The sequence below is a fragment of the Parasteatoda tepidariorum genome, chromosome 5, assembly GCF_043381705.1.
Source record: "Parasteatoda tepidariorum isolate YZ-2023 chromosome 5, CAS_Ptep_4.0, whole genome shotgun sequence".
Lineage (NCBI taxonomy): Eukaryota > Metazoa > Arthropoda > Arachnida > Araneae > Theridiidae > Parasteatoda > Parasteatoda tepidariorum.
Window position 1 is genome coordinate 2995111 of NC_092208.1, and position 26840 is coordinate 3021950.

Genomic DNA, 26840 nt, shown 5'->3' on the forward strand with positions numbered 1-26840 from the left:
CAACTGCTTACTACAGTCTATTCTGCGAGATGATATTTTCAAACGGATAATTTTGTTTTCAATAAATTGAAGTAAATTAGATAATTTCTGAGCTCAAATCTGCCGTATTTCATAATACATTAATGTTATTAAGTAATTCTGGTGAGTTTGAAGTGAAAATTTGTTTTAGTTATTTATAGATATATATTGTTAAAAAAGGTGATATTGCTAGATTTTGATTAACTTGCTTTTTCGGCTGTCCTGATTTGGCCTCTTTCCATTTGTTTATTACTGTTTTTTCTCGTTGCAAGCACTGAACCATCTTACGTTAGTGTTAGCACATTGTTCGAGGAGCAAGATTAAGTTTATACATTATAATTAAGGTTTAAATGTGAAAGTTAGCGTATATTATTGACAAAGGTAAAAATGTTTTATTACGATTCTTTTTTCAAATGTTAGGGTTACATATTTATTATTGATCGAACCACATGTTACCACTACTATTTCGTAATTAATGTTAAAATTATATACCCTTTATAATTTTAGCATTAAGAAATGATATGAGAGTATTGCTTTTTCATTTGTTTTTTTCTTATTATATAGCGACACCTTTATTAGTTATTGCATGCGGTATTGTAAATCACTGTTTAGCCATACGTTAGTTTTGAAGATTGTATATCCGTAACAAGGTAATAATTGCTTCATAATAATTCTTTTTCTGATATAGATTTCACGTTTTCATGACCTCCCAAACCGCATGCTTACAGCCTTGATCACGTTGCGAGCCAAATGGCCTTAAAATACACCGGAAACAGTAACCCGGAAGAATAGGCGGTATAGAGCTTGCAGCGCTACCTAGCGTAGAAAACACCATCCATACCCAAACAACTATTGGGTTTTCATTGCCATCGGGCAGATGGGATTTTGACTTCTTGCGGATTCCTATTATCTAGTGTTCAAGGTTTGTTTTGTTTGTATAACATTTTTTATCTACCAAAATTATATTGGCAACATGATAACTTTTAGAAATCCTTAGTAAATTTCTAATCGCCTTTTGTTGTTATTGTTATTAATCTGTTAGCTTTAATTGATTTGAGTATTTGAAATTTTAAGCTTCTGAAAGTTATTTATTTGGGTATGTTTTGATTTATATTAGACAAATTAAATCTTTTATGTGAAAGAAATTCATACTGTGAAAAGTGTACGATATTACCATACTGTTCTTCTGTTCTATCATTTATATTTGTAAGCGTTTTTATTGTTTGTTTTATGTGTAAAATCATTTGTGTTTATGTTTAATTGAAATGCGCTTTTGCAAGATCTCATTTTAGTAAAGTTGAAGAACCCTTAAGACAGCTAAGCACGTAGGATAGTAATTGAGCTCCACTAATTCCTTATGAAATATGAAGTTCAAATTTAAATTTTTTGAAAGAAATATTATATTAAGGCATTATTAATTTGTGAACTACTTACTTTTAATGCAAGAAATGTTAAAATATTCACACGTGATTTCATTATGTGGAGAACGGTATTACTTTTGGAAATGCGCGTATGATAAACATACAATTTTATTTCATAATTTCGTAGGTGATTTTTAGCTAGAAAATAGCTGAGGATCTCACTTCTTTAAATAGTTATTATTTGTGTATCTATCAGTTAGTCATTCTCTCTTTAATTTAGTTATGAATAAAACAAATATATTGCAAAATATGGTAATATTATTTAGACATATATAGTGTTTTGAATGATTTTTCTGCTAGATATTAAGAGTTAGGAAAATTATGTAGCCCAAAATGTTGTACAATTATTTTAGGTAGGGATAAAACAGTAAATAATGGTTTTTTCTCTCAAAGGAAAGTTTAACAATGGTATAACAAAAGAGATCTTACCTGGTAAAATAAGATATTGTTTCAGATTTTCTTCTATTTTTTTAGTGTTAATTTGTCCTAATGGTTGCTGATTTTTGTTTAAAATTGAAGATAGCATTACTATTTTTTTTTTTTTTTTAGTATTTTGTATAGTTTAAAGTTGGAAAGTTTTTAATGTGTCATTTTTTAATGGAAAAAAACTATGGATTATATTTTCACGACAAAATTCATGTGTCAAAAATATGCATCAATCCTGTAAATTGCATCTATGCATTGTTATAAATCTTTTCCTTCATCCTTTTATTAGAAATAATTCTGTATCAGGATAGGATCTATTGTGCCAACTGCAACTGCCAAGGGGATATTTCCGTAACCTGATCTGTCGCGCCAACTACAATCGCCAAAGTGCCAAATAGATTTTAAACTTATAAATTTTTTTAAAAAAATCCCCGGAGTGTTTGCCAAGGGGTGGCTACAAGTTATACTTTTTTAGTTGGTCCCTGTCTGTGATTTTTTTTTTTAGTTTTTCGCTGGCCACTGCCCGGAAGTTTCCAAGCCTTGGCAATAATTCTACTACAGATCACGATAGGGAAATCTACCAAATGGATTTTAAATTTGAATGTTTTTTTTTTTAAAGAAAAAATATGTAGAGGTTTATCAAAGTGTTGCTTCAAGTTATTCCCTTCAAGTAGTTCCCTTCTGTGATTTTTTGTGTTAATTGTTTTTTAATTTCTAGCGGGCTGTTGCCCAAAAGTCCCGATGGCTTGGTGATTATTCTGCCACAGATCATGATTTAGAAATCTTCCCTTTTTATTAAATATACTTAAAGTAAAGACCAATATGTTCTAAACACATTCTGTACTTTAATCTTAAGCTTTTCCTGCTAATGTCCTTAAAACTATTTGGATTTTTTTCCAATTTTGTGATGGCTAAATATTTACAATGAGCTCAAACTAGCATTTACAATGTTGCCACTCCACAAGGAGAATAGGAAAAACCTGGAAAATAGGGTGACCTGGGGTAATTCCTGATCAAAAAATACAAACATCTATTTTGTGAAAAAACTATTCAAAATAGAATTTTAATATTTACTGGAAGTTTGAGGCTATATGAGATGAGTCNTGATGAAATAAGAGCATACAAATTATCAGATAGTTGGTGATTTAAAATCATTTCAATATAATTAAAATAAATATTTTGAGCTTTATCAGCGTTTTAAATGAAATTTTTTAGGAGTATCTCATTACCATAACAATCATTGTGACCAGAGTTGGGATTTTGGACGTCCTAAACTGGTTTTGGACAGGACACGTGGGTTTTACTGTTGTCCTAAAATGGATAAAACTGTCTTAAAGTGTTCAAAACCTTGAACTTTGGTAAACGGTAAAAAATCTATTGGTGTAACCATTGTACACATTATAATTACATGTATCAATAAATATTTGATATTTTTTATACAATTTACTTTAACTTATTAAAGGAAAATAATATAATAGGAAAAGGTTTATAATTTTTGAAGCTCCACAATTCATTGAACAACAAAAGTCAATACCTAACCCTTTAAATATAAATATGCTTTTAATACTGATAATGTTTTTGCATAAAGATAAATAATGCAATATCAAATAATAATAACTTTTTTAAAAAATACTAAATTTGTTTAAAAATTAACCTTTTATTTTTTACAATATTTTTTTAAAATTTTTTTATAATTTCTGCATCACAGAATGATAAAAAAGACATCTATTTTGAAATTTTTTTTTTTAAATATGAATATATTAGTTTAAATTGGAAGTACAAAATAACTGCAAAATGTATTAACAGGTTTGAAGGGCATAACATCAGTTTCAGTTAGTGACATTGGTGATGTATCACCACTATGCTAAAAGAATCGAGCATGAATGAAATAAAAGTATTCTTGAATAGTACTAATAGATAAGTAAACCTGTTTATGAGTAACCAAGCACTTAGTCCCTAATAGCTTAACATGTATGGCAAAGGTCAAACTTCAGTTATGTACTATTGAAGGAGAGGACCAATTGAACTTGATTACTGATTAATCTTCTTTTGTTTATTGTTTAAATTGAAGAGTCAAACAATATTAATGAAACATTATATTTTTAAAGACAAATATTCCCTAGTAGATTTAATTATCAATATGTTACTAGTTCTATGTTTATTTTACCTTCTAAATATTGTTCAGATAAAATTGTGACATAATTTGAGTAAAAGGGTTTTGGACAAAGGGATTTTGGACAGGACAGTTTAAACCGTGGATTAATCCATTCTGTCCTAAACCTTGCCAACCCTGATTGTGACAAATAAAAGGATAAAATTAACTGTAAATATTCATAATTTGGTCTTGAATTACATTTTAGAATCAAACAAAATGTTTGAATTAAAATAAAGTGTACAATGATTTTCTCTCTGATATTATTCAACATCATAAATTCTGATTTTCTCCTTTCATTAAGATCGTAGTTAGTTCAATTAAAAATAAAATTTAATGGCTGCTTTTTATTATTTGGTATTGCCCTCTACTCTTTTAGAGAAACTTTTATTTATCTTTATTTAGATTCTGATCACTCTCATTTATCAAAGCTATATGATTCTTGATAATTTCATTTGCAGAAAAGGTGAAATTTTGTTCATTCTCAAATTTTTTTCTTTTCTTTTTTGAAGGGGGGGGGCTCAAATAAACAAGAAAAAAATAATTTAATAAATTATTACTTTATTTTACATTTTTTTCTACCATTCTCATTTATTATACTCCAGTTACAATTACAATTAAGGACTATGAATCATCAAACTACCAATACTTTTAATGCATAATAATTAATAAGAAAAATATTTTTTTAAAAAAAGTGAGTGAACCGCCCATCACAATTTTTATATCAGATGTTAGTTCGCACTTTCAACTATCTTTGCCTAAAATATTTTTGAAATTGAAGGGGGCGAGTTGTCAGGAATCAGCTCCTGAAGTTACTCAACTCCGTTGATCAAAAAACTGCAAAACAGACCCATTTACTAAATAAGTAAGATAATTATTTGCAAACAAATGTGTTTAAATGGCAGATTATTTTATTCTGAACAAAATAATAAAAAAATTATTGCTCTATGACAAATATAAGGTGAGTTACAATCATTAATAGCCTTTGATGTATGAATCAAAATGGCGGCAAATGTGCCATTTTGGCAAAAATATAAATGCTTATAACTTTTAAACCCCTTAACTGATTTAAATATAATTGACATTTTTGAAATCAGCATCAAAAATTCTATAAGTGTACAAATTTTCATCAAAATCTGAGACGGTGGGTGCCATTTTTGTAAAATCCTGTATGATTTGATGTGGAATGACCCATATCAGTGAACAGAAGATGAAAGAGAAAAATATATTTATCTATTTGACATTGATTAATAAAAATAAAATCTTTTTCTTCTGAATAAATTTTTATTCTTTGGAAGTGCGGTAGGTATCATTTGCAAGTTTTTATTGATGTGGAATCACATCTGCTGTAATTAAATATCATGTTTTCATCAACAACAAAAAAAAAATAGAAGGAGAATTGTTTATTAATTTAAACATAGGATTATTTTATGAAGCAGATTGCAGTTTTGTTTTTCTGATTCCACTACGTTTGATATTTTTTTCTTTNTTTCCTCTTAATATATTGTTGTATAATATGTACAGGGAATTTTTTTCTCTCCAGATTTGAGTAGCAACACTGACTTTAATTGTATTTATAAAGTTTCATTTTGATGCTTTAGCAGTTTTTTCATAAATCTATAAATTTGGTTTTTCTGAATTCTTTTACTGTAACTGTTTTAATTTTGTGAGAAATTCATTAAATTCATGCTTCTTATTAGCTATTTAGCTTAACTTATTTAGAATGGTGTATTAAATAATTTGAAAAACTATTCAAGGCTTAAGCTCCTGGCCCATGACAGGCTGTTGCTGAAATACTTAACTAGATAAAAAAATGTATTCAAAATGAATACCATAAATTTATTTTATTATTATTATTAATTATGAAAAAATGAGTTTTATGAAAATTTTTAAGTTTTCATAACAAAAATTTTTCAGTTCGGAAAAACTTAGTCTTTCTTTAGTTAATTAGTTTAAAAGACTAGTTCAAAATATCCTTAATATTTCAATTATAGATTGCGCCTGCTAATATTTATCCTATCCCACCTTCAACAAAAAATCAGTGTTTGAAGATTTTTTGTATATTGGCATATTAGAACATAAGTTCCAAAGGCAAAGCATTTGTTCTAATTTATTGTTTATCTTACACACAAAATAAAACATTTTTTAGTTTTAGATTAGTCCCTTATCTCTTACATAGTTGCAACTGAAAAAAAATTTTTTTAGTGCTTAAATATTTCAATAATATGTAATAAAGCTGAAATTTGTGTTAATTTAAATGTTTACTTTAATTAAAATTTTGGGCGTTTGTGATTAAGCTGATATTTTGTATTTTTGTGAGTTCAAAAAATATATTTAATATTGGTTCGAAAAAATTCATTATATTTTCTGTATATTACTTAATATGCTTAAAAAAATTTTAATACATAAAGGAGTTTATATTATGAAGATACTTATAATTAACTTTTTATGTTTTAATATTTAAATCATGCTTAAAAAATTTTTTGCAACAATAAGGTAAATTTTTCAATTATAGGGTTTGCAATGTATATCAAAGTATCAAATAGATATCGACCTCATAGCAGAATCGTGGTGGCGCGACGACATTATCTCAGAGCATAAGAGTTCTTGCAAAAATATTTTTTATTTGAAAAGCAAAAATTTTTTTCTCTTTATCCGCTGAATTATTCAAAAAAAAATTTTTCTTCAGAACTCCCCCCTACCTTCTGCAGAATTGCTTTCAAAAAGATGCTCGTGATATATGTATACAAATATTTTTTCAGAGCAGGAGAATATATATTAGAAGTATTCTTTTATATGTAGATTTCAAAAAAATGCATTTATATGCATTTATGTTTTAAAAAAATGCATATATATTTAAAAGTGCATTTATATATAAAAAAGTGCATATATCTATTAAAAAGTGCATTTATATTTTTGAAAAATTATAAGCTGATCTATTCTATACAGGCTTCTTTCTTTTTTTGTGTGTAAACAGACTCTGTTACTTTAAATTCGGAACATACATATTTGCTACCACTAAAATTGTCTTTCCGAAAGGTATTAATACTATAGATAATAGTCACAGAAAACTCGAAAGAAATTCTGCCATTGGGGATATCGAAATATCTGTTATTTTTTATATTTTCAAAAATATTGTGTAATAATCCCGAAATGGAACGGTCTTACAAAAGGCATGAACAGTGTGCCTCAAACTATGCTTTTCATTCAGTGAATATCTGTTTACTGTACTCATAATTCATTTTGTCTAAATCATGAATTTTGTGTTTTCTTTTTAAAGCAATTATGCCATTATTTGGGAAATCTCAAAAAAGTCCTAGTGAGTTAGTTAAAGTGTTAAGAGAAGCTATTGTTATTTTGGAAAAAGGAGATAAAAAGGCTGAAAAGGTAAATACTTTTCGTTTTTGTATATTCTGATATCTGTCATATTAAACTAACACTTACTTCATTGAAATTATGCATGTTGTGTTTTTGGAGGGGTGAGTAAATGTTATTTTGAGAAAAATGATGGCAAAAGTTTTATTTTGATTTCTTAATAGCTTTGGGAAAATAAAATATTTTCTGAGTGTCAAATTTTCCGCTAAAAATCACAGATTTAGTGGGTACATGCATACCTGCCAAGTCTCCTGTTTCTTGACGAAGACTCCTGTATTTTACGACTATCTCCTGTTTACTGGTATATTCTCTAATTTCTCCGTATTTGTTGAGGAAATTTTTTTCAAAAAATTTTGGAGAAAAAATATTCGCTGATGGCAAAAGTACTTCTCTTATTCCAGCACTGCAGTATGTTGAGTGTTAATTGTTTAAGTAGAAGTCATGGAGGCTCAGGTGATAGAGCGTTTGCCTTCCAATGAGTTGAACTGAATTTGAATCCCAGCGATGTCTGGTCGATATGAATTTCTCATCCGACTCGCATCAAACACAGAGCTGATATAAAATATTCTCAGTGGTAGACGGATCATGGGTTGGAGTCCCTTGCCCTCGTACTGTGGGAGGTTTTCATGGTTTTCCTCTCCATATAATGCAAATGCCAGTTAGTTTTATCAAAAAGTCCTCTACGAAAGTAGATTTCTCCCAATAATTGATCTTTGAGTTCCCTTGTCTTCTGGATTGGGTTGAAAATGACAAGGCTACGGAGTTGAACATTAGTAATCGTAAAACCAAAAATTGGATTGACTGTTCAATTGCAGTTACAAAATAAAATAAAATAGTTTAATTATAAATAATGTTTTTTAAAAAAATCTTTAGATTAAGATTTATATACATATTTTTTACTTCACTAAATTTAAGTGCATAGATTATTTCCAATTTTGAATTTCTCTTTTTGACTTACATGATTATGCATGATGTATAAAAACTTTACTTATAGCCTAAAAAATTTTGTTAGTAAAATCTATATTTTATTTCTCCAATGTTAGTAGGTGTATGGATATTAAATACTTACAGTGCTTGAGGCATTGGGAAGTAAAAAAAAGACTCTTAAAGCATTTCACTTGGATTACAGGCATAAGTAATTTTAATCAGGAATATGCTGTATTGTATGATTGTCATGTCAAATTATGAATAAAGCAAAATCAGAGTTCTCCTCAGGAATAAATAAAAATTTAAAAAAAAGGCAGGATACTTCCTCACAGAAAAGGGCACTTTGAGTTTTAAAAGGGCACTCACCACCATTAAAAGGTTATCAAAATATGTTATAATATGTAATAACTGAATTTGATCCTGAATTTTTCAATTACCCTCTCATACTCTTTATCAAAATAACAGAAAAATTTGAAGCTTTTAAAAAATATTCATAGCAGGGTTGGAGTTTAGTTTTTACCGGCAAAAAGGGTTTTTTGCCAGGACATTGGCAAAAACCTAATTATCTAAATTGCTGATTAAATATTATTACAAAATACTTGAAACAAATTTAAATCAATCATAAGGAATAATAATTTTGATACATTACCTGAGAAAAAAGTATTTTTAAAATATTAATAATTAATATAAGGGTAATGATTTTTAAAAGATTGAAAGTTTTTGACCTCTTTTCATTTTAGAATCCTTGAATAAATGTTTTTTTACAAAATGATGCATAAAGTGTTGAATTTGCACAAATTTAAAAAATTGCATTGATACTTGTATGTTTTATTTAGCTACACATGTTGATAGATATTTTATGCTTTAAATTATAGTTATATTAATTTAAAAATAGTTATATTAATTTAAAATAAGTTTATTTCACTGGAAAAAAGAGAATAATCACTAATTTTTCGATCTATAATGTTTTAAACTACTAAAATGATATATTAATACATTGTGATTTAATTATGGAATAATAATTTTTTTAATTATATATATTTATAGTATATATTTCAATTTTAGGAATAATTTTGGATCGAAAATGTGTTTTTGTCCTCTCATAGTGGAAAATATGGGTTTTTGCCACTTTGCTTGGCAAAAACCTTTTTTTGCCAGGATGGTTTTTACCGTGGTTTTTTCCACCTACGGCAAAATCTTGCCAACCCTAATATATGGGCAAGCAAAAAGACTATCTCTGTATAAATTTTCTTCAAGAAAAAAAGTGAAATTTTTAACAGAACAAAAACAAAGAAAGTAAATTGTTAACAACTTTAATGCTTTTTTTATGTTAAAAATTATGAGAAAATAAACATTTAAAAGTGTGTTTTTTTAAGTAAAAGGTATTTATGGTAACATTTTTTATTTTAAATTTTATTAATTATGGTAAAATTTAAAATCACTAATAAATTTATTAATATCCGCTGCCCCAAATAAAATATGTGAATATCTGTGGGACCAAATATGATCCAAATTTTAATTATATAACTAGACAACATAAGAAAAATCTTACTTAAATGAAGGAATCAAATTAAAAGATAAATAAATATCAATAACTAAATAAATCCGAAGTGGATTTTTCATTAAAACAGGTGGTTAAGAAGAAAACTTTTTTCCATAAAAATTAAAATAAATAGGCAGTGTTTTTATTGGCTTATTTTTGCAAAAAGGGCAGGGTGGGGCACCCTTCTAAAAGCACTTCGGGAGAACACTGGCAAAATAATCTGAATGAAGCAGAAATAAAGGTACAGAAATGGATAGACACACCACAGTTTTGATTCTATAAACATAAAACTTCAGTTTTTGATCGCAAAATGTTTATTTTGATTTATTCAGAAATTAGAGAAAGTATATCCTATCCTGATTAAGATTTGAAATTATGTTTGCTCAAGCCAGTATGTGAGCTGGAGTTTGTCTTAATAATACAAACAACATAATTTCTCCCGAAAACAAGGAATTACTAATACAAGAATGTCAGATATTGTAGAAGGCAACTCTGCCATATAGTACTGTTTATCACAAAAAGAGAGCTCAATTGCCTAAAGATCGTTACTCTTGAATCATAATGTAGTATAAATTACTTCCAAGTGTATTTGTGGATTAAAATCAAGTTTTATTATTTTGTTTTATGTATTAAAAAAAGAATATAAATTATCCTATTTTTTAAATTAAATGTTTGAATATTAAAAATTAAATGTATTTTTTGGCGTAATATTTCTTTTTATTGAATATACAAACGCAACTCTTAAATCTTAATGTTACTCTTGATTGATAATGTACTAAATATACACTCAGGGGTCTGTTTAGAAGAAATTTGGGCCCTTCACAAAATATCTTTTCATAAAAACGGACCCTTCACAAAATATTTTAACTTAAAAACGGACCCTTCACAAAATGATTTTTCTTTTAATCGGACCCTTCACAAATTTGTTTATCTTCATTATTATTTTCTTAATCGAATAAACCCTTTCCAGGGCAAAAAACAAGAAAGATGGATGTAAACGAATATAAGTTTTGTCTTCGGCAGACGATTCTTCCATTATTCGTCCGAAGTGAATATTCTGCGTTCAGCAGTATAGGCTAAATACCAAATATTTGTATGTTGCATCTCTAATTTAGAAACAGCAATTGTTGTTTATTTTTTTAAATTTAATTTTTTTAATAATAACTTTACAGTGTTGAGCATAATCTTGTATGTCTTTACAATTTAAAAACTCCTTGAAAAAGTTTTTTTTTGCAATAACGGACCCTATTTGCACAAATTCATAAAAGCGGACCCTGGTTGAAAGAATGTGAGTAATTTTTTCACAATTTCACGAAAAACGGACCTTTCACAAAATGTCTGGACAGACCCCTGACACTGTTGTAAGAGATTAAGAGAATTTGCAGGCTTGGTCGATTATCTCTAGAGCTACTCAAGCGATTTTAATGAAATTTGATATCTACATACATTGATACAATGCAAAACAAATGAACCATTCAACATAGGTAATATGCATGCATCATCGTGTGTAACACTCATTGGAGTCGGAAGGTTTTGAAACAGTGGGTGCAGAATAAACTTTAAAAAATGGATACCCCTCTTACAGATATACAAGCCTTGCAGCGTGTTTTCATACTTGAAAGAAATAAGGCAGTTTATCATTTCCTGTGGCAATTTCATACCCTCCAACTCCAACAAGTAATACGCACAATCATGCATGCGTATTAGAATTGTTTGTTTTGTCGTGTATGTACATATCAAATTTCATTAAAATCAGTCCAATAGCTCTAGAGATATTCGACCCAGTCTGCAAAGTCTCTTCATTTCTTAGACCAGTGCTGTATAGATTGCTACCAAGTGTATTTGTGGGTTTAAAATCAAGTGCATGCTGTATTATTTTGTTTTATGTATTCAAAATAGAATATAAATAATCCTTTCTTTTTTTTTAAATTGAACATTTGAATATTAAAAATTAAATATTCTATTTTGTTTTTAGGCCCAAGAAGATGTTTCTAAGCATCTTGCCCTGATGAAGACGATGCTGTACGGTAGCAGTGATCAGGAGCCCAATTCTGACATTGCTGTAGCGCAGTTGGCACAAGAGCTTTATAACTGCAATATGTTGTTATTACTTGTTCAGAATTTGCCTAAAATTGATTTCGAGGTCTTTAGCTTTTTCCTTTTTGTCTACTTTAAAATTAATGCTTTTTTAATCTAAAACAAGGAATCAATTGTGTTATATGTTATCCCAGTTTTTTTCTTTTATGTGTTTTTATAATTTTAATGTTTTTCTTTTTCAGGAATTAATTTAGGAAGAAACTTGGTCTGTTTATGGACCTTTCACAAAATTTTGATTTCTAAGAAAAAGGTCCCTGCATAAAATTTTAGTTCATAAAATATGTGTCCTTCAAAAAGTTCCAAATTACTTAAACTGACCTGTCACAAAAATCTTATGATCTGTAAAATTCTAAAATGCATTCTGTGACAATTTAAAGATATTTTTCATCTGCGTACAGGATTTATATACATACGGTTTTTAAATCTTATAACGTTCAGGCCTAATTCACTACCGTTTAGCGGTGCCTTCACAAAATACTTTTTCTTACAATTTTATTTTTGTATCCCGTAAGAAACGATAAATTTATATTTTTACCATATTTTTGTGTTGATTTTTTAATATAATTTTTAAATAGGTACCTCTCAGAAAAACCTAGACAGATCCCTGACGTTATTATTAAACATAGGATTTAAAAATCTAATAACCTGGTTTGCATGCAGGCATTTATAAAAATCTAATATCGTGATTCGTATTCGCTGGTTTTTATATGAAATGGCTATTTTCAGAATTATGTGATTTAAAAGTTATATGTTGCTTTTCATATTCACATAATTTAAAAATTGTGTTTTACGGTTCAAGTTTATTTGCTTTATGATTACGATTTATAAATTTTGCGTGCAATTTATTTTTAAAGAGTTTGCAAGACTTATACTCTAGATAATACAGCAAATAAAGAATAAGTTTAGTATCTACTTTTATATCAAAGCTCATTTGTAATGTTTAATTTCTATGTTCTCACAGATAATGAAAAAAATAATTTCAAAATATTATCATAATATTCCTGAAGCTATTTTAATTATTTTTTACTATTCTAGAAAGCTCTGCGTCAAAGTAATCTGTGTCTAACAATCTTAAGTCAGTTATTTAACAATCTTTACTATGAAATGTAGCTGTTTTTTATTTGTTTTTTTGAATAATATGACTTATAATTTTAATGTTTTTGTTTTTTTTTTGTATTTTAATATGTAAGTATTAAAATTTCATGAAATGAGAATAAAATTAAAAAGAAAGAAATATAAAAATTGACTACTAGTTTGAGTAGGTTTTTCTTCATGTGATAAGTTATTTTCCAGTGAAAAGTAAATTTATGCACTGGATGTACAGTATATTTTTTAAATAAATAAATAATATTGCTTTTCTATGTTTTTTTAGGGTAAAAAAGATGTTGTACAAATATTTAGCAATATTCTACGAAGGCAAATAGGAACCAGATTACCAACTGTTGAGTATATTTGCACAAAGCCTGAAATCTTATTTACATTAATGAAGGGGTAATCAATATTAATTATTATTAATCAGTATAATTGTTATTACAATTGTTTTGACATTTATATGAATATTATTGATACTTATAATTGAATATTGATTACATTTTGTAAAATAGAACAGTTTTAAATAAGGACAATTTTAGAATAGGTCGCTTTTTATTTTCCATAAATTATGTCCGTATTATAAGAAAATGATAACTTCTTAGAAAACACTTTGCTGTTTTGTTTTCAACTTTGATATCAAGAAAGAAAATCAGTTTCAAAATCTTTGAGCTAAATTCTCTCTTTCCAATTTGTTTTTTTTTTAAATTTTTCAACAAAAATTCCTTTTTCCTTAAAATATTAATATTTTTGGTTAAAAATAATTTTAACAAAAATGATTACTTTTTAATGAAAACATTATTTTTTGTAATTATTGCAAAATTTTCAAATGAGGCTGTCACACTGCAATGAAAAAATTGAAGTGTTAAAACTTCTCATGTTGAATCTGAATCTGTTTGAGTTAGTTTTTTATCCTCTTGATGTTTAGAAATGTTGTGTGAATCAAAATGAAATACTCAAGTAGTGATTATTATTATTTTTTAAAAAAATAGAGAGCTAGGATAATGGTGTTAAAGTGTAAAATATACAGTACTATTTACCGATGTCACTGAATCCTGATAACAAGTTCGATGCATGGAAAATTTGTTAAATAGAAAATCACCTTTTGAAGTACTCAAGCAACACAAAACAGGTTTTAAGTCCATAAGCACTAGACAAATAAAATAGCAATTAATATACCTTTATCTTGTAAACTTGTATCTACTATTCATTTTATAAGTCTTAACCATGAAAGAAATCTGCATGGGGAGCAAGAATAGAGCAAAACATTATCCAGTGCTACAGTATCATTCTACATACATTTTCAAATTAAAAAAAGCTAACTTTATGTATAAAATTATATCTGCATTTATTATAAAAGTAATTTTAAGCGTGCATTACCACATGTGCTCTTAAGTTTAATTACTACTGATGAAATTCGTTAATTTTGTCTGAGTTTTTCGTTTGAAAAGCTGACAAAAGAGGAAGAGATTTTACTGCTTTCTCTAAAAGTTAATTGACTGTGAAAATCAATTTCCCCCATAAAATGCTTTAACAAACTTGAAATGTTCTGAAATATTATAAGAAATAAGGAAAGTGGATCTCAAAGAAAAGTTTGCTAAATAGAAAATTTACTTTGCAATTTGAAAGTTATTTTACAAAGAAATTTTCAAAATGTTCTTAGTTCCTCTCGAGAAAAATCGCAAAATTCAGAGATTTAATAAATGGATGTCCGACTGTATAGTGATATGAATGGCTCCAGGGAAAAATTAGTGGTTTATTATTCAGCAACTAGTGTTAAAAAAGATACAATATAGCATTCTTTTGTTTGCAGAAAAAATAAACTAAGCAATTAAGAAGAAAAAAATAAGTCATTGATATAATATATGACCCATTCCCATGGAAAAATTTCTGAAAATTCTGTTGAACAATGCTAAACCGTGTTAATTTGTCAAAAAATAAGTTCAGTCTTGAATTTTTTTAAAAGTGGCACTCATAAATAACATTTTAGTTGATTTGGAATAAAAAACAAAGAGATGTATGTTGCGTATGCTGAATAAATTATATATTAAATATGTTCATTTTTCCAAAATTGACATGAGTGGAACTACTAGAAAAAATGTCTGATCTTTGCGTGTGTTTTTTTAAATTTTTTTAGAAACAACAATATCCCTTTCTGAATACTTACTATTGTTTGCAAATTTGCTTAATGGTTTGTTTACATTCACAAATGTTTCATAGATTTTATGCTTTCATTTAAAAGATCGTTCGTAAGATAAATGGTGTTTCTTTTCATTTCTTGTTGCTATTTTAAAATTACAGTTAATTTTTAATGTGGTCATGGAAATTTCGAATCCCGCATTTCAGTAATTAAATCAGTTGTGAGTATATCCTCCGATATTCTTCACTCTTCATCATTGTTTACACCACTATCATAGGAAGCAGGCATTAAATCAACTATTGAAAAGTAATGTGTGTTGCAATTGATATGCACATCATTGACTTTGGGAGATCTTCTGACTCGCAATTTTATTCCGAAGGGCCGGTGTTCTCTGTGAATACTGATAAGCAATTATCCCTAGGGAACTCTATTAAACCCTTTTGAAATGCATTTTAGTCGATGCTGTCCAATGCTGTAGAAATCAAATTCAGAGTTTGCAGAACAATCTTGCAAGTCACTAGAAACAGGAAAAAGAAACTATAACCAGTTGTTTAATGTAACATTCCTTAAATGATTGGATAATCCATAGATTTGTAAGTTGAAGTTTGCTGTATAAAAGTCCACCCTTAAATTTATAACTTAAGCTCTCATATTTCCTTTAATCGTCTTCCCATGCTTTGCCTATCATGTCCTTCTGATTTTGAATTAAGGAAGAATTTTCTCACAGACTTCTTCTTGGGCACTGCAGCCTATGACAGGCCAAGGCCGCCCCAGTAAGTTTTTGCCATTTTGATCTATTCTCGGCTATGGTCTTTCAGTTAGTTATTCCTATTACCTTTAGGTACCTCTCAACTGGGTCCAGCCACCTAGTTGGTGGATGACCCCTTTTTCTTGTACCTTCTGGTTTAGAAAAAGTTACTTCTCACAGACAATAAAATAAAATGAAAAGAATGTCAGAAAAGCTACAAAAATACTAATAAGCAGGTTAATCTCTCTCTTTTTTTTATTTAAAAAAAAAAAGAAAGAAACTTGCGTATTAATTTTTAATTTGATGTTTCTAATTTAAATATTTTATTTTGCAGCTATGAGAAACAGGATATCGCATTGAATTGTGGCACCATGCTTAGAGAGTGTATTCATTACGAAGCATTAGCGAAAATCATACTTTATTCAGATGAATTTTACAATTTCTTTAGATATGTCGAGGTATCTACATTTGATATTGCGTCCGATGCCTTTTCAACATTTAAGGTATGTTCAGTTTCAGTAATTTGTTTCTCGTAACTCGTGCCATGTTAAGAAAACAGTTATTATTAAATGAAAGTATCATGAAATGTAAATTTTCCTCTTGTAATATCATTCCACAACCAGTAACAAAATTATGTTGGTATAAGGGTTGGAGGATATTTTGGGATTATCCTGTCAATGTTTGCGAAGATTCTTTGGCACCATCATAATGAATAGCAATTTCCAAAATAAACATTCTAAACAGATTATATTTATCAATTAATAATAAAAGAATAAAAACAAAAAATTTAAATGTAACAATGCGTAATAAAAAAGTGTAATGAAAAGAATCAAAACAAAGTAAAAACTTCATTTCTATAAACTTCATTTTTTTTTGATAATTACACATTGAATTATTCTTGAACCTAACCATATATCTTATTATAAATCATTTCGCAGCCAAAAATCCTTGATAGCTTTTAAAGCGCAAACAATGAATGAAGAAATTATTCCATACTCTTGAAAATATACCACTGCACTCTCTTCAGTGCTAGGCAATCATTTGTAATTCAAATCATTTTGTAACAGAGTAAAACAAAACAGTATATTTCAACACACTAAAGAAAACTTATTAGCATAGTCAAGGATTACACAGTAAATATGAAATATGCAGTTATTTCGCAGAACCTATCTTATGGCGATGACAACTGTTTCTTTTTATTTTTTTAATCTTATCTTTGTTTAACTGTTGTTGAACAGCCGAACCAATTTTCAAGTTTACAACTACTAATGTTCAACTCAGTAGCCTTGTAAGTTTGAGCTCAATCCAAAAGGCAAGGGAACTACTGGATCAGGTATTGGGAGAAATTTGCCTTCATGGAGAACTTTTTGATGGAACTAACCCGCGTTTGGGTTAGATGATAAAAAAAAAGCTCCCACAGTAAGCCTGACGGCAAGCGAACTCTAACCTATAATCCATCTACCCTCTGAGGATATTTTACATCACCACTGTGGGTGGTGTAAGCCGAATGTGAAATTTGTGTGAACCAGCCATCGCTGGGATTTGAACCTGGCTCACCTCATTAAAAGGGGAACGCTCTATTCCCTGAGCCATCATGGATTTTACAAAAATGTTCGACAATCGTGTTCCCAAAGTACGAGAATAGTCGACAGGATAATTCCAAAGTACCGAGTGGAATTTTAATAATGACAAGTATTTATTTGCAATTGCTTCTGAAACGATACTCATTACTAAGTTTTACTGCCAGTCACCAGTATTGTGTACAACCTGTCGTCGTAGGATACCTAAAGCCTATGGTGCTGAAATTTTAAGTGAACCCGTCTACTAAAAATTTTTGCACTTTTGAATCAATTTGTTCTGAAATTAATTTGTATTCTGAATCAGAAGGATTTTTTCATCTTGGAGTTAAGATGCAAGTTTTCATACTTAATAGTTATTTATTTCCATTCCCTTTTCAATAATTTTGAGTCTTGTATTTGCATGTAATTTATATTACTGTAAAATGATTTTTTGAAGCAGTGATATAATCTCAAATGTATTGGGATTTATTTTAAAAATATTCTTATAATATTTATATTAATAAAATTTAACTCGTAGTAAGTTGTAATTGTTTAAAGCATCTATAAAAAATAACTGAATTAAATCAAATTTATGGTTTCTATTTATTTCTTTTTTTAAAAAAATCAAGAATGTTGCCCTTAATCCTCTTAATGACACTGTTTTGCTTTATGATTTCTAGCACATTTAATTTTTATCTAATTTTGTTCTTCATTCTTTGAGAAAATCATAACACATTACTTGACCCTTAGTTAACACAAGGCTCTGTTCTTGTCGGTGAACTTGCTTTTAATGTTGGAAAGTAGAACCCCATTTGCTCTGTTTAATTATTTGGTTCTGTTGCTTGGTATCTCCTCTTCAGCAGTTCTGCCATAATTTTTTTTCCTTTTAAAACATAAAAGAGGGCAGGATGTGTATTTTCTAATTTCGTTTTTTAGAAGCCCTTAAAGGTGTTTTTTTCATTGGCTATTTTTAAAATTAATTTTCCCTTTTGTAAAACGAGATCTTTTTTTCTTTTCCATGTTGATTTTCACCACGAATTATGCAAAAAGACATTGTTTACATTGTATGAACATTCTCAAATTTCAGTCTTATTTATATAAAACTAAAAAATGAACTTGGAGTAGAGGGGACTTCAAAAAATAATTTTTTTATTTTTAAATACTTTCTTTGGGGAAAAGAGGAGTTAAAAATGGAAGTAAATAAAAACTGATTTTATGTATAAAGGCATAAGAGGGTTTTGAAGTGTTTTCTTATAAGATAATTGTTTCTGTGTTTTTATTTTCAGTATTAAAACAAATAGAGGGATTGGATAAATTGCAACTTGACACATTTTTATTTATAATAATTTAATATTTTCTAGACCAAAATTTGGGTTTTTAACAGTATTTTTCAAAACAATAAGAGTTTTATGTTAAGATAATTCAAGAACATAATTGATGGAACACTTTTAATTTTATGTATTTTAAAATCGCTTCATATTTATAATAGTTAATAATTTTCCTTAAGCCAAAATTTTGGGGTTTTGACAATTTTCAAAAACTATGTCAAAAGGTTGCTTTTTTTGACATGACGGTTAAAACCGTCAACTGTCAAAATTTGCCTACCATGCCTAATTATTTTATTTTTTTGAAGTACTATGTATGTGCTTATATTATTTCAATTTTGAATTTCTCTTTTTGACTTACATGATTATGCATGATGTATCAAAACTTGCTAATAGCCCAAAAAATGTCACTAGTAATAATCTCCGTTATTTCATTTCTCCAATGTTGGCAGGTATGCCAGTGTCTTTATCAGACCAAATGGGTCACCATTGGGAAACTAGTGATTGCAGTATTGAAATCACAGTTTTTTTAAAAATTTATATTATATATTTTTTGAAGAAAAAAAATATTCTGTTTAAAATTGTGTTGTTAATTAATTGAAATGTAAATCTATTTTTGTAGGAGTTGTTAACAAGACATAAAGTCTTGTGTTCTGAGTTCCTTGAAATGAATTATGACAGAGTTTTCAGCCACTATCAGCACTTACTGAATTCAGAAAACTATGTCACCAAAAGGCAATCTCTCAAAGTAAGTTTTATTTCTCACCAAATTATGATTTTTACAGAAATCTAAATGTGTACATGATATTGTAATGCAACGAGCATATTTTAATGAAACAGAGCTCAGTTCAGATTTTCTTTAAAAATGTATCAAGCTATAGTTAGTTATCTTGATCAAGTTAAGCTCAATTTACGATATTGCACAATTTTTCTCTTCTGATTTTCTTTTTTAAAAAGAGATAATTTGAGTTTGTTTCTTAATTTTAAGAATTTGTGTATTAACAGGATATCCGCGCACCTGGAAAGTCATGAAAAATCATGGAAGGTCGTGAATTTCGGTATTTAACAAAATCTGTCATGAATTTAACTATTTTTTAATACAAATCATGGAAAGTCATGGATTTAGGTTGCTGAAAAATATGGAATTAAAATGGAATCCCCCCATTTCTTGATGTTCCGAATCTATGAATTTTTAAACTTATGGGATTTCAGAATTATTATTATTCATCTTTTTATTATTTTATCAACTTAAAATTCTAGCTGAAGCAAGCCAGTCATTGGCAAATTTTTTTAATTCCGAAATGAGAACAGAAAAATCAGGAGTATTTCTTTCCTTTCTGATGAACAAGAGAAGTATCTTTAGAATATAATTCTGCAGAAAAAAAGGAAGAAAAAAATATTTGCTCAGCTATTTTATTGCTTCAACTATTTTTTTACTCTGTTTTTTAAATTTAAAATCAATAAATATGAAGATGTAGAGGATAACAGTTTTGGTTATACATATCATTTTAATTAATGTTATTATAATGCTTTTTAAATTTATTATTCTGTTTTTGTCGGAGAAAATAGTAGCTTCATTAAGTCATGAAAAGTTCTTGGAATTAGTCATGAAAAGTCATGAATTTGAAAATCTAAAGTGTAGCAGATACCCTGTACTTAATTTTGGTACAAGGTTTCTAAAAGTCCTTAATTTTTCTGCATCACTATTACTTGATAGGAACAATTTTTCAGTCTTACAAAAATATTTTTTTTTTNCACTACAGAATTATTACTGTTGGCAGTGTTGTGGATTTTGTAGACTACTTGATTTGACCAGTTTCTCTTGGTCTACTGGTTTCATAAAAATTCTTCTGGTTTTCGTACGTTTTAGACAATTCCTTAAAATTGAGTGAAAGTGTCACTAATACATAATAAAGCAGGCCTCATTTACAAAATTCAGTTAATTATCTGATTAATTAAATGCCTATATCTATTCAAAATTATGAATAATAATAATACATAACAGGGGTCTGTTAAGAAGAAATTTGGGTCCGTTAACAGACCCCTCACAAACTATTATTTCATAAAAACGGACCCTTCACAAAATATTTTACATTAAAAACGGACTCTTCACAAAATAATTTATCTTTTAATCGAACCCTTCACAAATTTGTTTATCTTCATTATTGTTCTGTAAGTCGAATAAACCCTTCCCAGGGCAGAAAACAAGAAAGATGGATGTAAACGTTGCCTTCGGCTGAGGATTCTTCATTTATTCATCCAAAATGAATATTCTGCGTTCAGCAGTATAGGCTAAATACCAAATATTTGTATGTTGCATCTCTAATTTATTAGCAGCAATTGCTGTTCATTTTCTAAAATTTATTTTTTTTAAATTATAATTTTACAGTGTTGAACAAAATCTTGTATGCCTTTACAGTTTAAAAACTCATTGAAAAAGGTTTTTGCAGTAACAGGACCCTATTTGAACAAATTCACAAAAGCAGGACCCTGGTTGAAAGAATGAGACTTAACGTTTATTTTATATTCACAAATTACGAGAACGCACAAATTAAAAAATCGCACCTTTCGCAAAATGTCTGGACAGACCCCTGCATAACATTTCAAGATAATTAATGTAAAATCATAATTGGAAAATATACTATAAAATTCCCTTTGTGTAAAATATTTTGCAACAATTATCATGAAATTTATATATTTTTTGTAAATCCTGCTGAATTTTATCTTATCCGTGTTGGCAGTTATAAATTTTTTTGTGTTATAGAAAGAGTAATAATGCATTGATGTATTTTTCAGCTTCTAGGAGAGTTGTTGTTAGACAGGCATAATTTTACGATTATGACTCGATATATTAGCTCCCCTGATAATTTAAAACTCATGATGAATATGTTAAAAGAAAGGAGTAGGAATATACAATTTGAAGCTTTCCACGTCTTTAAGGTGAGTCAACCATTTTATGTCTCTTCTGTTTTACTGTGTTGATTTTTTTTTCATCGAAAAATTGTGGTTTGTTAATCGCTGTTTAAATACAGTGCATTCCCGATTATCCGGGTTGATCACCAGGGCGGGTCACGCAGACAGTCAAAAAACACGGATAATCCGAAAACTCCTTTTTATTAAAGAAAAAATGAACATCAGTGCAAAAATTATAAAAATTACATACATTTGCATGCTGTATAACATCAAACTAGGAAGTTAACATTTACTGCTTAAAAAAATGTGTAATGCGTCTTTGCTTCTGCTGTTTGTTCATCTCTTGCCGCATATTGACACATATTTTACGTACCATAGTAATGTCACCATAATCAAATCCTCGTTCTCCCACATAATCAATCTAATAAAGTTTCCACAGATTGTAGAGCAACAGAGTCAGGAATTGTATTTCCCTCATTTATTACATCTTCTGCATCATCACTGTTTGATTTAACAACACAGTTAGTAACAATTTACTCATCTGTTAAATACTGGAAGTGAAGCTCACATACTTCACTTTGAAACGAATTTTCCTCATCAAGAAACCTTCGATTTCTTTTCCTTGTTCCGAAATACTGTTATCATATTCTTCAATATCTGAAGAAGATTGTTCATCAAGCGATCTTTCTCCACGATCGTGATAACGATTTTACCTTTGACCATGATATTCCATATACTGCATCCAATAATGAATATTGATTTCAAAAATTTGGTAGTGTTATAACTTCATGAATCACTATTGCTGCGATTATTATCAATACAAACATTAGATTCATATTCTGTTAATAAATGGCGAGACTGATTTGACAAGATATATTTTACATGCATCATAATCTTGAAAATGTTTCTCTTTANAACATCAGTGCAAAAAATATAAAAATTACTTACATTTGCATGCTGTATAACATCAAACTAGGAATTTAACATTTACTGCTTAAAAAAATGTGTAATGCGTCTTTGCTTCTGCTGTTTGTTCATCTCTTGCCGTATATTGACACATATTTTACGTACCATAGTAATGTCACCATAATCAAATCCTCGTTCTCCCATATAATCAATCTAATAAGTTTCCACAGATTGTAGAGCAGCAGAGTCAGGAATTGTATTTCCCTCATTTATTACATCTTCTGCATTATCACTATTTGATTTAACAACACAGTTAGTAACAATTTACTCATCTGTTAAATACTGGAAGTCAAGCTCACATACATCACTTTGAAACGAATTTTCCTTATCAAGAAACCTTCGATTTCTTTTCCTTGTTCAAAAATACTGTTATCATATTCTTCAATATCTGAAGAAGATTGTTCATCAAGCGATCTTTCTCCACGATCGTGATAACGTAGACTTTGACCATGATATTCCATATACTGCATCCAATAATGAATATTGATTTCAAAAAGTGTTATAACTTCATTGCAGCGATTATTATCAATAAAAACATTAGATTCATATTCTGTTAATAAATGGCGAGACTGATTTGACAAGATTTCTATTCATATCAACATATATTTTACATGCATGATAATCTTGAAAATGTTTCTCTTTAAAAAAAATTTTGTGACTCCGAAAGGAGCACGGATAAACCGCAAACCGTATAATCCGCGCACGGATAATCGAGAGTGTACTGTAACTGATTCTTTTTTAAAAAAGAAATTCATTGATTTAAAAAATTTACAATATTTTAAAGTTGTTTATATTTTTTTCTTATTATAATAGTTATAAAATTTATTTGATTTGTGCAATTATCGCTTAAAAATACAACATAGCTGCCAACTCTAATGGATTTTCTAGTAGAATACTGGATTTTGCTAGTTTCTCCTGGTCTACTGGTTTAATTAAAATGCTCCTGGCTTTTGAACATTTTAGAAAATTCCCTAAAATTTAGTAATTTTCCTAAAAAAAAATCCCTATTGAAATAGAATTTTTGTAGATTATTGCTTGAATATTTAAATAAGTATTACTAATGTCTAATGAAGCGAGCCTCATGTATAGAAATAAGTTCAAAACTTTTTTTTGCTCTAAAATGTTCAGTTTATTTTTATTCAGAACTCTCTTTTTAAATTAATTAAAACAATTTTTTAAATTTTCTGTGATGAATTAAATGCCTATTAATATTCAAAATTATGAGTAAACATAATAAATAACATTTCAAGTATGTTTAATGTCAATCATAACTGGAAAATAGTGCAGTTTTTTCTATTTTGATGACTATAAAAATCCCTAAATTTCCCTTTGTATAAAATATTTAGCTCATTAGGTAACAATTACCATGAAATTTTTATTATTTTGTAAAATCTACGGGATATATTCCTATCCATGTTGGCAGCTATGATACTAAAATAATTGTTACAAGTTACAGACTTATTCCTACATTTTTGGCATAGGGTGTTCAAAAACTCTAATTTCTGCTTGTAATTTATAGTTGGTCCTTCAAACCTCTAAAAACTTTAAACTTTTAATTGAGAAGTATGAAAAATCACATAATATAAATGCCTCTGAGGTTATAAAATGTTTCTCTAGTTATTTCTAGAGAAATAGGAAAGAATGTATTTTTAAAGAAGTGTAAGAAGGTAAACATCTTTAAAAAAAAAATAGAAAAATCCTAGAATCTTACGAGGAAAAAAAAAATCTTTTTTAAATGGCGGGAAAATTTATCGAATTTCGTTCCTGTTTTCTGATTTACGGATAACGGGTTCTGTACTGTNGATACATTTTTTATATATATATATAGTTAAAAAATATTGAGAAAATGTGGATAATAATAAAGATTAATGAAAAGAGAACAAAAAGAATTATTGAAATAAAATATTTTTTTAAACAAATTAAAAAGTTGTACAACAAAGAAATGATATAATCTCTTCATCAGCTCAAACGATTATATCTGCGAAAAGAAGTGCTTTCTAACATTGTATCAATATAGCCAAAGCAAAATATGATATATCAATGCAATCGTGTGAGGAAGACTCAAAAAAATTTAAAGCAAAAGTAGATTGCATTAAGTAAAAAAAAAAAATCTGAACGAAATAAAACATATCAAGCAAAAAAACAGAAGATACAGAACAAAATCTATAAAGTGAGTAGTGAATTTAAATGAACTTACAAGTATTAGAATCTTTCAAGAGTGTTGTTTAAAGAATGTTTTTTTCTTCTTTTTTTTTTTTTTTTTTTTTTTTTAATGTTTTATTTTGAATGTAAAGATATTATGCTTTATTACAGACGAAGAGATTATATCTTTTCATTATGATGTTTTACAGCTTTTTAATTTCTTTTTAAATATTTTTTAAATTTTTTTTTCTTCTCTTTTCATTAATCTTTATTATTTTCCATGTTTTCCCTATATTATTAACTTATTTTATGAATTCTATATACTTGCAGCTTATACACAGTAAATAAAACTCACCTAATTTTCTTCGTTTTTCTCTTTTTTTTCCTTTTATCCTTTTTGTCTTCATTTGCAATTTTTTTTTAAAAAAAGAATTTTTTAGAGTCTTATGATTGCATAAATTTAATTTCTAAAAATGGAAATTTTTTTTTGTTGAAAAAAAGCATAAATTTTAATTTAACAAAGTAGGAAGGGATTCAGATTAACTTGTTTTGTGTACTCTTAAAATGTCTTTTGTTCAAAGGATCGTTTTATGGATCACCGACTTTATTTCGAATAGCACTTTTTTAATGTTAATATACAGAACAACAAAAGTGAATACCTCATCCCTAAAATATGACTAAATATGCTTTTAGTACTGATAAATTATGTTTCTGCGTAAGGATAAATAATGCAATATTAAAAATAATAATCAACTTTTTTAATAAAACAAAATATTGTCTTCATTTTGCTTCTTGTTCAAATATTAACATTTTATTTTTTTTAAAAAATTGTGACATAATTTGAGTGGATGGATTTTGGACAGGGCGGTTTAAACCGTGGATTAATCCATTCTGTTCTAAACCTTACCAACTATGATTGGAATAGTTAACAATAATAATTTGAATAGTTAAACTTAACGTTGAATAATTTTTTAATAATTCGAATAAATAATAGTATTTTGAATAGTTAAACTTAGAAAGGCAACCAAAATCTATTTTTCTGTGTTCCAATGAAAATTTTAGGTACTTGTTTTAATAACTTTTCAGTTTGACAAAATAATTCATACCTTGTGAATATTTTGTGATTTCTCACACCTTTATCTTTATTTAATTTAATTAACTTCTGTAGTTTTCAAAATTATTTATGATTTGAGGATTGGTTAACACCTCAGTTTTTTTTAAAATTATGCATAGTTAAAATATGCTTTAATTGAGTTTTTGGGTTAATTATGTTCAAATTTGTTAAAATTATTGCATTATGTTTTGAAAATGCTTTATTTTATATAGTTTTTTTGGTTTGTTTTTAAACATTATAACATGTTGTAGGGGTTGCAATCTCTTTCATGCTATTAAGATCTCCCTTATTCCTAATGTTAGTTATTATAAATATTTTTGAACTTTTTTTTTCAATTCCTACTCTAAGTTCTCCCTATATGTTGTTCAAATTTTCAATACTTTTTACTCATACATTCAAGTTCAAATACAGTTTTGTCAAATAAATAATTCATTTATTACATAGGGATGAGCGAAAAACGAAATGGAATTTCCGTTGGTCATTGTTTTAAATTTTACTGTAAGCGATTCAGTTTTTGCTCAATTTTAAAGATAACATCAGTAATAATTTTTTAACTTATTGAACGAAAAAAATTGTTTATTGTGCACATTTAAGTGTTTCATATTCGCTCTGTCAGATAAATTCAATGTTAGCACGTGTGGTTAACATCTCCAAATGTATACTTTTATAGTTGTCTGATACCACGTTCCTACTATTAATTCACACTCTCCCTATTATCTAGTTCAAATGTTCAATTGTTCATAAAATACTTTTTTTCATCCACTCAAGTTCAGATACATTTTTTTGAACTCGTAGTGGATGACACTTGATGTTAATACAGTTTTTTTCAAATATCAATTCATTCATCAGGTGCATACCTGCCGAGTCTCCTGTTTTCTAACCAAG

The 26840-nt window shown here is 28.0% G+C and overlaps 1 protein-coding gene across 2 annotated transcripts in view; it reads left to right on the plus strand.

The window, feature by feature from the left end:
• The first annotated feature begins 885 nt into the window (after positions 1-885).
• Positions 886-26840, plus strand: part of LOC107453678 (calcium binding protein Mo25) — a 31718-nt gene continuing 5763 nt past the window's right edge. The window contains exons 1-7 of one of the 2 annotated variants that reach the window (XM_043041157.2): positions 886-940; positions 7298-7404; positions 11838-12005; positions 13332-13450; positions 16271-16439; positions 19443-19568; positions 21617-21760. In XM_043041157.2, the coding sequence (XP_042897091.1) occupies positions 7303-7404; positions 11838-12005; positions 13332-13450; positions 16271-16439; positions 19443-19568; positions 21617-21760 (828 nt within the window). In that variant the 5' untranslated portion in view covers positions 886-940; positions 7298-7302. The other variant, XM_043041155.2, reaches the window with a different exon arrangement.